Source organism: Camelina sativa, chromosome 2 (genome assembly GCF_000633955.1).
Source record: "Camelina sativa cultivar DH55 chromosome 2, Cs, whole genome shotgun sequence".
Lineage (NCBI taxonomy): Eukaryota > Viridiplantae > Streptophyta > Magnoliopsida > Brassicales > Brassicaceae > Camelina > Camelina sativa.
The window spans coordinates 21,853,947-21,866,859 of NC_025686.1; the positions used below are offsets into that span (position 1 = coordinate 21,853,947).

Genomic DNA, 12,913 nt, shown 5'->3' on the forward strand with positions numbered 1-12,913 from the left:
GGAGCCATGAACTCTGGTGTCCCAAGGATCGAGTGAGCTAAATGGTTCTTCCCAACGATAGCCGCTAAACCCAAATCTCCAATCTTGACCTAGAATTGCAATCAAGACACAAAACGTCAATATAGTTACTAGCTAGCCAAAAAAAAAACAAAAAAAGATCTCTACAAATTTAGCATAAAAGAAAAGAGATTTTTGTAAACACACTTGGCCGATGTTGCCATTCACGAAGATATTGCTGCAGTTGAGGTCTCTGTGGATGATACAAGGCTCGTGGGTGTGGAGATAATCCAAGCCTTTGAGAATCTGTTTGGACCACTTCTTCAAAGCTCTCATAGAGACGTGTCTGTGCTTCTTCCGGTACTCTCTCAGGTTCCCGGAGGTACAGATCTCGGTGATGAAGTTCAAGGTGTTGTTTCGCTCGTCTTTCCAGACCTTATACAGGGCGATGATGTTACTGTTCTTGAGGTTCTTAAGCAACCTGACCTCCGAGTAAAGCCTCTCGGTCATGGCTGGATCGTCGGAAAAACATCTCAGTTTAACTTGGTTCCAAGCCACTTCAATGCCTTCTTCTTGGTCAAAGGCTCTGTAGACTTTCTTGACGGCCCCTGAGCCGAGAAGTTCGCCGTACCGACCGTATCTACCTGTCGGATCGACCTCCACGAAAGACTCCGAGTCCTTGTCCTTGTCCTTTTCATTATCCTTGTCCTTGTCTAAAGTATCGGCGCTCGCACAAGTCATCTGTTTAGTAAAACAGAGTGAAAAAATTCTGATTTAGTCGACTAACAAAGAATTCACAACGACAAAGATTCATCATAAAATTTCAGAACAATGCAAAATTTAAACCAAGATAAAATCTACAATTCAGTTTTGCATGTAATACTAGTATCAAATCGAAGAAAAATAAATATATTATGCACATCTAGATCGGGTAACAACAGATATAAGAACCCTAATAATAAACGGAACAACTCCAACCCAAAAAAAAAAAAAAAAAANATGTAACACATAAAGAGATTGAAGAACACATACCATTAAAATCGCTTGAATCGTTAGAGAATTATCGAAATCCTTTTTATCAGAGCTTTTTTAGGCTAATTTGGCTTTGTAAAGGAGAAAACGTAACGGAGCGTGTTAGAGAGATTTAGGGAAGCTTTTCAACACCAAAGAAGCTGAAGAGATTGTGTGATTTTTAATATATAGTCAAATATATATTTTTTTCTTTTCGTATCATATCTGGAATTGGACTCTTCAAAGGTTTTTACTCTTTTTACCAAATCGTTGACACCGACTTTTATTAGGGATTATCATATTTAACATAATAAATAATTTGATACTCCGGACAAAAAAAAGGGTTAAATTAAATTGTAAACGTTATTGAAATAGAGATTTGGTCATTTATGTTTTGTTTATGTAGTCCAATTTGTATCAGAACTTAAAAACGCATAGACTTTGTAGTCAATTTAAAATTAAAATTATGATTAAATAAATAAATTTTGTAGACTTTACATAATTAAAAGTCAGTTCGTGACGAAATAAAAATGATCTAAGCCGTCGGTTTTTTTAACAGGAGTGTTTTTAGACGATCAAGATTAATTTAATTAGAGAATTTTGGAGTTTTTCTTAATTTGTTAAAAAGCACGAAGGCGGCTCTCTAGAGAGGTCATGGGACCGACGCTTGTTTACAAAGAAAACAAATACACAATTTTGGTTGGTACTGATTTTTTGTTTTTCCTTATAATTTCATGATACTAGACAAGATGAATATATATAATATATGGATTAAAATATTTAAATTTGGATATTATCAAATGGATATCATATATAATATCAATCACTGAAGATTAGGTAAATTTTACGAAAAAAACTGTTATAATCTTTTCTTTTTTCCTATAAAAACGGTTTTAGATGAACATTTTTTTTTTACTTCCACATCAGACTTTTAAATTTTGGGTCAGATACACATATCGTTTAAAAGCCAAATTAAACCGTACCAATATATCCATGTAAGATTTTTTTTTTTAACAACATTTTTTTCCCTGCAGCTATTTTCTTTTTACTAAAAGGTAATTTTTTGTAATTATTACTAATATTTTAGAACCATAAAATTTCAGATTCATTAATTAAACACCTCTAGTTGCTTACATTGTAAATTCTTAAAATGTAGTTACAATGTAATACTTTTTTCAATACTTTATGCATAAAATTAGCAAGATACAATACAGTAAATTATGTTAATGACCGATTAAAATATGTTGAAACTTGGTATTTTGTTTCTCCAAAATTTTGTACTTTTTATAAGCTTTAACTTAACACACTTGAATTGAAAGTTTTATGCAAATGCAGTTTGTACATTTAGTTTATTCTTATAACAAAATGTACATTTTAAGTCGAATGACTATGGCCTGAAAAACGTGGCCTGTGCGGCTGTGCCTTATATTATAGGCTCCCTGCCTCCCTCCATATAAGTATAGCCTAAGTGATTTCTGTGACTTAGTTTATAAAAAGAGCAATGATGCATGTGAACTGTGAAGCTGTTATCGTCTTCGGTTCACGTTAACTCACATATTAAAGGTTTTGGCCAACTTGTTTATCTTTTTCTTCTTTCTTTTTTCTTTTTTTCAAATGCATGAATATTATTTTATTTTTTGCATGTGAACAAAACAAATTATTTCATACTTTTTGTTATCAAACAAATTAGCTCAGTATTATATATATATATATATATATATATATATATATTTATATTTTGAAGATGCTTTTAGTTCATCATAATTCGTTCTAGCTATGTTCTTTTAACTATACCAAACATCAAATATGTGTTATCGAAAGACAAAGTAGCCAAACTAAAGTTTCCCAAAAAAATTTTGTTTAAATTCAATTAATCAAATTAATCATCCCCTTTTTAATAAAGGGGAAGTACACAATTTTTGTAGACTTTATATTTTTAATAAATAGTTACAAATGTTACAAATAGGTTATAGATAGTTTATAGATTAATCCATATATTAATATTAATGGTTACACCTAAATATTAGAGATATTCCAAATTGATATTTCATATATTAATTGTAACAAATAAAATCATGGATATTCCAAACTGTATTTTTTGAAGATTTTAGTCTTATATCACGTTGTTTCCAAAGATCTTTAAACACAAAATTACAAATTTATTTTCTACAGATTTTATCGATAGACCAAACGTTAACCAAATATAGATTACAAAATTGATAGATTGATTGGTTACAAGTTAAATAATGGGTTACAAGATAGATTACGAAATAAAATTTAACCAGTGTTATATCACGGGTACTTATTTAGAATCATTAACAATATAAAACTTACAAAATATGTGTTTTTTTCAAGCCTTCATATTTAGCATATGATTTTATTGCATAATGTTTTATCAAAAAAAAACTTTTAAAAACAATAAAATCTTAATCTAGTTTCTAATATATATTATTATCCGCAGATAAGAATCAGATCATATATTTCTTTTTCTTTTGTTAAAGGGTTAAAGATTCAGACCATCTTGCAAACTAACTAGTATCCAATTTATTTTTTCAGCTATCTTTTTAAAAATCTTTTGAAATAAAGGAATGAATCAATATTTAAATGAGAAGTGGAGTAGAATACACGAAATTGAATGATGATGTTTGCATTTAAGCTTTCTCCTCTCTTTTTTTTTTTTCTTTCATATTCGTGACAACTTAAAAGTGGCAAGAAAGCTGATTCCGACAACGCTCATTGCAGATTAAATGAATCAAATTCTAGCTAAGAAAATAATAATATTAATGTATTCTATAAAGTAAGCAACTGTTTGTTTCGGAAGTGGTAAAGCAAATTGTACATTTAATTTAATTGTATCGACCCACACTCACCAAGTTAAGTACTGATTATGTTTATGAATTCAATTGATAGATATTTCATTGGTTGGTTGAGAACTTAATTTCGAATGACCATCACGATGATGCTATATTTTATCGGTCGTTGAGAAGAAACAATGAAGATGATTATTATTATTATTATTATTATTATTATTATTATTATTTTGAATGGAAATGATTATTATATCGTCTCCAAGCGAAAAAGAAGACGATCGGATCGTCGACATTTGGTTAAGTTGAAATGAAACAAAAATGACTTTTGGAGGAGGAAGAGTAGCTTCAGTTAATAAGTGATATATCATATGATGAATAAGTGATATATCATATGATGAGAATCATGATAATTGTACTTTGTCACAATTTCACCGATTTGGTTGGTTGGTTGTTTAAGATTTTAGAAATAGAGTCTAGTTTTAGAAGACCGAAGAAGATGCAGGAGGAGTATAATAAAAATTTGGTGACATATAAAAATAAAAAAAGCATCCTCAAAAATGATTGTCCCAATAAGCACAATTGGTTATCTTGACAAGAGTGTCTCAAAATGGACCTGAAACAAATGTTTTTAGTTAATGGTCGTCAACAGTCGCTCACATCAACAACACACACATCCGATAAAGTACCAAGAAAACCAAAGCATCGTTCACTCACTCATCAAAGGATTTAGGATACATTTTTTTTTTTTTTAAGTACCATGTATAGTAGTGATTATCTAAAAAAACATAACTAGTTAATAATGAGATCATTCCCAAATCTCAATCAATAATTAGCCTGTCTTTTTTATACTACCAATTTTTAGTCTAATAATACCCCACCATAAAAATAGAAATATCCGTGTATATATTTTTAAAAAATCTCTATATTAGTAAAAGAGAAGTACAACTTTAATTTAACCCGAAAATATCCCTATCGAAATTTAACATAAGACAAGTCATTAAGGTTAAAAGAGACATTCGAACATAACGGGTCGGGTTTTAATTTAGAAATAACCCGAAATTATTAATTGGATACTTTAGAGAAATCAGTTTGTCCACATACGTAGCAACGCGTCACGCCAAACGATTAATGGGCTACTATGGGCTGCAAAAAAACCTTAATGGGCTACAAAAGGTTAAACATTGTTTATAGAAAAAGAATATTAAATTAGTCTCCCTTCTTATCACGTCAAACAATTAAATCCATTCATTACGCTATTCAATCTTTTTCCTTAAATTACTTAATTTGACAGATAATCACGTATTAATATTCCAAAAATCTTATTAAGCCGCGTTTTTAGTAATGTACTTGAATATGACTAAATTTCTATCCTTAACTGCACCTACAATATATATCGTTATTGTTAAGAATATATTACCTAATTAACTAGGAAGATTTCCACCCACATTCCACGAATATACCCTAAATTATACTATCATCATACCTAAATCTTAATACGTGAAGACTTCCTATAAATACGATGTTAGTATTCTCCCCTCTGTATTCTTTCAAGCCTTCTTCAATGGATGCCGCTCTGATAAAACCATTCAAAACGACCTGGAGAATTCAAGAATTCAAGTGAAAATCATTCATTCTTGGAAACAATATACTGTCTACTCTGGAGAGACCATCGAAATGGTTTTAGCTGATATTTCAGTAAGCTTACCAAACTCTTTATTTCAATTTTTTCAAGTCACATATACTTTAGATGATTAGTGTTTTGAAGTTAAATACTTTTTCTTATTAAAATAGAGTACTTTGGTTCTTGCAACTGTTAAGAAACAACGGTTTGGAAAGTTCCAGAAAATGATCATCCCTGGACAATGGGTAATCACTGAAACTTTCACATTGACTAGATCTGCAGCAATATTCTGGGTTACGAACCATGTTTAAGGATAAAGACATTAAAGATCACCATAGATAAAGACATAAAAATACACTCTTTAAGGCTTGGTTTGATCTCAACCTTGCAACAACTCACTTTCGAGGAGCTGTCTGTGTTTTATACTTGGGATCCAAAAGGAAAATCTTTCGAAAGAAGAAAGAGAACAATCAACAATCGAACAACTTATATTTCAAATAAGTTCAATGGTAATTTATGTCTGAAACTTCTTTTCTCTTTTCTTAAAGGCCTAGAAGTGAAGGACCTATGATGAAGTTGAATATCCTTCATACAAGAAAATTGTTATAAGAACGAATTATTTGTGTTTGTTTGCTTTTCATGTGAAAGTTTTAAAATAAATGAGTAAAGAATTCGTTTAAATTGTTTATCTAATATTTTAAAATTCTATATTATTCTATCATCAACCAAAGAATTCATGTAGGCTATGAGAAGTATTATTAAAAAAACATAAATTAGTATGAGTTACCGTTATCTTTATTCTTCTAAGACTACTGCTTTGTCATCAGTATCTGGTGTGTGAATAACATACAAAAAACCCTATCCTCAAAAATGTAACAAAACAGATACATAAAACAAGTCATATTGCAACGAATGTCAATTCAAATGGAAGTCAAAATAGGACGTTATTCGTGTATATCTTTGATTAATATTTACACATTTATTTTACAATACTAAAGATATCACAATCAGTTATTTCTAATACTTTCTAAAGTAATAAAATTTAAGGATTAGTAACTAACCTTTTTGTTTATCACTTCAAAGTTCAAACACATATACCGTATGGTACTAAACGGTCTACAGGAAAGTACATGTCATTTGGTATCCTGCAGTTTATTGGAAAACAGTTTAAACAATAAATATAATAACACCTCTTCAAAATTAAGTAATCGTACATGTTAAAGAAAACAACTACATATCTTAATGATAGTGTGATGTTTCGTTTATATGCTTCGGTTGGATTGGGTGAGACTTCCACATGTACTGCATGTCAAGTAATCATATATCATATTGTTAATCAATCATCTATAAAGATCATAATTAGGCTATGCGAAACATAATTGTCGAATTTGATATAAGAACATGAAGAGGATAGATCAGCAATTCGGAAGCTATAGAATCAGTAAAATCTTAAAATTAGTAATTCAGAATAATAAGCAACTTACCAACTCAATTGGTTTGATTAGTCGAGTAGATATACTCGTGGGTGCAAACGTAATCCTCGGACTTGCATATTTATCAAACCCAAAATACACATCGATTGGATTCGACTATTCAGATTGCTTCTCTCCTTTCCGGATGTAATCGTTTACCAAAATATGTTTGGTGGAATAAAGTAGTGAATTGGATTATATGGTGTATTTCGATAATGAAATCTCTGATAATAATAACTGAATTTAAAATCAATAGGAGGAAAAATGGTGGTCGAAACGGAGGGACGATGATTTGAGAATCTGAAGAAGAAATGTTAAAGATATGTTAAATTAGATCTGTAGAGAGAGGTTTAGGAAGAGGATAAAAAGTCAACAAAAAACCCAACATACGCCCAAACGAAATTGTAAGTAAAATTTTAAACCCATACCACTTTTATAAACAAACCCAATTTAAAATATAGGTAAAGTTAATTTTCGAATTTGGTTAATCAATTTTACCTACCACAAATTAAAATCATAAACTAAAAAAAAAAAATTCATTATATATATTTCTTTTTTGTGCAAAGAATAATCATTATATATACTTTTTTTTTGGACAAAAAATCATTATATATACTATCGTCACCAATTTGTTAGATAACTATGTGCAATTATATGATGTGTAGAAGAACTAATGTCTCACTATATACTTCACTCTCTTTTGTTCTTTTAAATTGTATACAATCGCAAATATTCACATGTAAAAGATAGTTATGTTTCTAATAATAAAATCATATATAATGGAACCCGCTAAAATAACATTAGATCATTCCCCCGCGCTGTATCCGATTCTAGTATAGTGAACGTGTTCGTTTCTTAGTCGCTAGTTTAGCGACAGCGACAAGAAAAATAGAAGGTCAAGATGTTTCTGTTCTCAACCGTAACAGTAAAAGCATGGAAAATAGAGTCGCTGCGACAGAAAAACAGGAGTTCTACGGTCGCTGAAAAATTTAGCGTCTGTTTAATCAACAGTGTTCACCGGTGCGTCAGTTTTAGGTGAGTTGCTGGAATTGTTGTTTCCCGTCGTAACAGTGTATTTTTCTTGTCGCCATCGCTGGTCGCGCGACTGGGAAAAGAACAGGCCNATTTCGATAATGAAATCTCTGATAATAATAACTGAATTTAAAATCAATAGGAGGAAAAATGGTGGTCGAAACGGAGGGACGATGATTTGAGAATCTGAAGAAGAAATGTTAAAGATATGTTAAATTAGATCTGTAGAGAGAGGTTTAGGAAGAGGATAAAAAGTCAACAAAAAACCCAACATACGCCCAAACGAAATTGTAAGTAAAATTTTAAACCCATACCACTTTTATAAACAAACCCAATTTAAAATATAGGTAAAGTTAATTTTCGAATTTGGTTAATCAATTTTACCTACCACAAATTAAAATCATAAACTAAAAAAAAAAAATTCATTATATATATTTCTTTTTTGTGCAAAGAATAATCATTATATATACTTTTTTTTTGGACAAAAAATCATTATATATACTATCGTCACCAATTTGTTAGATAACTATGTGCAATTATATGATGTGTAGAAGAACTAATGTCTCACTATATACTTCACTCTCTTTTGTTCTTTTAAATTGTATACAATCGCAAATATTCACATGTAAAAGATAGTTATGTTTCTAATAATAAAATCATATATAATGGAACCCGCTAAAATAACATTAGATCATTCCCCCGCGCTGTATCCGATTCTAGTATAGTGAACGTGTTCGTTTCTTAGTCGCTAGTTTAGCGACAGCGACAAGAAAAATAGAAGGTCAAGATGTTTCTGTTCTCAACCGTAACAGTAAAAGCATGGAAAATAGAGTCGCTGCGACAGAAAAACAGGAGTTCTACGGTCGCTGAAAAATTTAGCGTCTGTTTAATCAACAGTGTTCACCGGTGCGTCAGTTTTAGGTGAGTTGCTGGAATTGTTGTTTCCCGTCGTAACAGTGTATTTTTCTTGTCGCCATCGCTGGTCGCGCGACTGGGAAAAGAACAGGCCCAGTATAAAGTGGCGACAATACTAACTTTTTGTCGTTTGTGGGAAGGTCCTCAATTTCTTTTTTTTTTTTAATTAACAAAATAGAAATAATAATAAAATTGGGAGAAAGAAGCAGACAAAGAATGGTCCTTTAGATTTCAAGATGTCAACAAAGTCAACTTCTTTTGTTTTCCCCTCACTCACTGAGACAATTTATCTTCTTCTTCTTTACAATTCTTTTTTAGTTAAGGTTAAAGAAGCTCTTGTCTGAAATGGACCCAGATGATGTTTCTTATCATCGCAAGGAGTTTCGACGCGATTGTGCTGGTGGTGCGAGGTATAAACTGATGTCTCCGGCGAAACTTCCGATCTCAAGATCGTCTTGTATCACTATCCCTCCTGGATTAAGTCCTACTTCGTTTCTCGAGTCTCCTGTTCTTCTCTCCAACATCAAGGTTGTTACTTTTTTTTACCTCTTTCTTTTTTTATTTCTCTTTCTCTTCACTTTGTGTCGAGAGAGACTGATTGTGAATATCAGTTTTTAAAGATCCAATTTTTTTTTTTTCTTTTATTTTTGTTTAGTGAAGATTTCGATTGTTTCTTTTTTTTTTGTTCCCCACTGAGTAAAACATTTTGAGTTTCCTTATTTGTTTATTTTTATCATTTAGAGATGAAAACAATTACTCTGATTTGTTTCCCAACTTTGCCTTGAGATTCTGTTTCTTCTTCTGCATTGTCTCATTGTTGTTCTACAAGATTTGGTTGTCTAAGTTTTATTTTAGACTGTTGGTTTCATTATATATGTTTGCTGATGGGAGTTTTCATATATTTAATGTTACAGGCAGAACCTTCTCCTACTACTGGTTCATTGTTCAAGCCTCAAGCAGTTCATGCTAGTTCGAGTCCCTATAGAGGGAGTAGTAGTAGTACAATTCATCAGAATATCTTCCAAGAGCAACACTCTACCGATTTCGAGTTTAGACCTCCTCCTCCTGCTTCCAAAATGGTAAACTATCTAAAGTAGAGGCTCCATGGACTTTGAACTTTTTCTCCATTTTCTAGTTGCTATGAATAATCAGTTCTGGCCTGTGGTTTGTCTAAAAAAAAATCTTTATTGATTTCAAGTTCTGTGCAGAGCTAGACAAGCGTACAAGTGAATCGCCACTCCAGTTTCAAAGCCATAGTTTCAAACACTCACCATCTTCACTCACTGAGGTTGCAGCTTCCTCAACTGAGACAAGTCGACCTCATCAGACAACACCATCACTGTCTGATATTCCCGAGAGATCTGATCCAGATGAATCAGCTCAGACATCTCAAAACGATTCCAAAGCAAGTGCACCGTATATCTTGGCTGATGATGGCTATAACTGGAGAAAGTACGGTCAAAAACATGTGAAAGGAAGTGAATTCCCACGGAGCTATTATAAGTGCACACATCCTAATTGTGAAGTGAAAAAGCTATTCGAAAGGTCTTATGATGGACTCATAACTGAGATTATATACAAAGGAACACATGACCATCCTAAACCTCAACCTAGTCGGCGAAACTCAGGTGGTCTTGTTATGCCTGCACAAGAAGAGAGACTGGACAAGCATTCTTCTTTAAACGGCCGAGATGGTAAGAACACAGAAAACTAAAGACACATTTGTGTTGTTTTCCTTCGACGTGTGTAACTTCATTTGTTCCTTTGACTCTACAGAGAAAGCGTCTAACTTCTACAACTTGTCTCCTCCTCTTGAGCAAAACGGTAATCCAGATGTATCTCCTGTCTCTGCAAATGACGATGGTGGAGACGTTGCGATGTCAAATAAGAACAACGATGACATGGATGACAATGATCCAATCTCAAAACGAAGGTATTAGAATCATAACAAAGGTTTCAGTCAAGTTACTAGGTTCGAAAATGTGTGTTTTACATTCACAAACTGGTTGCTTTCTTGTGACTTCAATGCAGGAGGTTGGATGGGGCAATGGAAATAACTCCACTAGTTAAACCAATAAGAGAACCTCGCGTTGTTGTTCAAACTCTGAGTGAAGTTGACATATTGGATGATGGTTATAGGTGGCGTAAATATGGCCAGAAAGTTGTAAGGGGCAACCCTAATCCCAGGTTTGTACAAAGCATTTTCAAAAGAATCAAGTCTAGCTCTAGTTCTTTGAATCATGCATGCAGAAAACGAGAAGTTTAAGCCACAAGTATAGAGTCTATGCAAAACTCTAGTTTAGCAACATACAGCTTTGGTTAGAAAATGAAAGTCAAGTGCTCATATATCACGATGCTCAAGCTGATTCTGCGCAAATGTGTTGAGGTATGACAATTGGAATTTTCATGTATCGTTGATTGGGATAATGCAGGAGCTATTACAAATGCACGGCTACTGGATGTCCAGTGAGAAAACATGTGGAGAGAGCGTCACACGATCCAAAAGCTGTTATAACCACATACGAAGGCAAACACAATCACGATGTGCCAACAGCAAGGTCGAACAACAACAATCATGACGTGTCAGTGCCCAGATTCAGAACAGAAGAGACCACTGACACAATCAGCCTCGACTTAGGTGTTGGAATCGCATCTGGCGGTCCTGATGATCATACATCAAATGAGCATCCACATCCGCATCAGCAACAACAACATACTCGTTCTGAATGTTTACACCAAACTCAAACCAATGGAACTGCTGGATTCAGGTTTGTTCATGGACCTCCCATGGGATCCTACTATGGCAATAGCTTAAACGCCGGTATAAATCATCAATATAACGGATCAAGAGAAACCACACACGAGGCTCAAACAGGTGACATCTCTTCCTCTTCTTACCCATGTCCACATAACATAGGGAGAATACAATCTGGTCCCTAGATGAGGATGGTCTCCCTCCACAAGCCAACAACCACAGTAACACAAAAAGGCTCCTTACTTCCATTCTTTATCTTGATTCTTCTTAGGTTAGGAATGGAACAACATTCTTCTCTGTAATATATGATCTTATATAGCTGTATGTATTCATATACACACTAAGATAGAGAGTGAGAGATAGAGATACTACTGGTCTTAATCTCCCAACATATTTGTAAAAAAAAAACACAAATCTTTAAAATGTATTCAAGGACATCTGCTCCTCTTGTGTTTTTTGCCTTTCCTGCTTTCAGATTATATAACATTGCAGAGATCATCATCAGCCTGTAAAGAATCTTCTCCATGACTGCCATGGAAGAAACCCACCTGCAAAACCAACCAAAAACACTAAAGCTTCTCGTTCTGAAAATTTTCTACTTTTCAAAAGTTGTAAAAGAAAGAGATAAATCCAAGTTACCACACTCAGGACAACGGAAATATTTCTTGTCTCTAAAAACAAGTCCTGTTCCTCCACATTGTTCACATCTCTTCTGTGCAATCTGAAACCAAAAACTCCATTTTCAATTACTATTACCAAAACCAAATATACTGTGTAATTTAATTACATGATCTTATAGTTTTAGTCACACGTACTATTCTTTTGCTGAATTCAACACCTGCAACAACGAATGGTATGATTCCAGCTGCAAGATTCCATTTTTGATTAATCATAAGAAGAAAAAAAAACAGATTTTTAAAATTTATTAATCACATCACTAATCAGCTAAAATTACCAATAGTTCCAACTATAATCTGCCACGTAATCTCCGATTTGCCTGTCTCTGCCACCGTGTCAACGACTTCACTTAGAGCCGCCGACGACGTTCTGAGTCGCCGTCGATTACTTATCATCATCAAGCCGTCGCTTCTTCTTCTTCTTCTTGTTCCCGGAGATACGAAACTAGCCGTAGATTTAATCTGACTTGGTCTTGATCCAACGGTCCACAGAGATGGAACTCGACACAGTGATGAAGAAGAAGAAGAAGCATAAGCCTCCATTGTCACCGTTACGACTCCAGAGAATTCGATTTCTCCGTTGAAGATGTAAATAAAACGGGCCACGTCGACGTATTTCGGGT

General features: G+C 33.2%; 3 protein-coding genes and 1 long non-coding RNA gene across 4 annotated transcripts in view; 1 reads left to right on the forward strand and 3 right to left on the reverse strand.

Annotated features, from left to right (window-relative positions):
• The window catches only part of LOC104732039 (probable serine/threonine-protein kinase WNK11), a 2,456-nt gene extending 1,216 nt beyond the window's left edge, over positions 1–1,240 (reverse strand). Inside the window, exons 1-2 of the mRNA XM_010451569.2 lie at positions 1,030–1,240; positions 205–738 (exon numbers count right to left, since the gene is read on the reverse strand). Of these exons, the coding sequence (XP_010449871.1) occupies positions 205–738; positions 1,030–1,032 (537 nt within the window). The 5' untranslated portion in view covers positions 1,033–1,240. The remainder of the gene's footprint in view (positions 1–204; positions 739–1,029) is intronic.
• On the reverse strand, positions 4,746–7,296 carry LOC104732049. Its single transcript, XR_758715.2, has 3 exons — positions 6,924–7,296; positions 6,501–6,741; positions 4,746–5,414 (listed from the first exon to the last, which is right to left on the reverse strand). It is a non-coding gene; the product is annotated as an uncharacterized LOC104732049 (long non-coding RNA).
• LOC104732068 (probable WRKY transcription factor 20) lies at positions 9,088–11,975 on the forward strand. The gene is made up of 6 exons (XM_010451595.2): positions 9,088–9,386; positions 9,773–9,937; positions 10,057–10,552; positions 10,635–10,791; positions 10,890–11,045; positions 11,291–11,975. Exons 1-6 carry the CDS (start codon positions 9,204–9,206, stop codon positions 11,796–11,798), a joined length of 1,665 nt encoding a protein of 554 aa, XP_010449897.1. The 5' UTR covers positions 9,088–9,203; the 3' UTR covers positions 11,799–11,975.
• Positions 11,906–12,907, reverse strand: LOC104732057. Its single transcript, XM_010451587.2, has 4 exons — positions 12,569–12,907; positions 12,429–12,478; positions 12,253–12,334; positions 11,906–12,161 (listed from the first exon to the last, which is right to left on the reverse strand). The coding sequence occupies exons 1-4, from the start codon at positions 12,831–12,833 to the stop codon at positions 12,115–12,117; spliced, it is 444 nt and encodes a 147-aa protein (XP_010449889.1). The 5' UTR covers positions 12,834–12,907; the 3' UTR covers positions 11,906–12,114.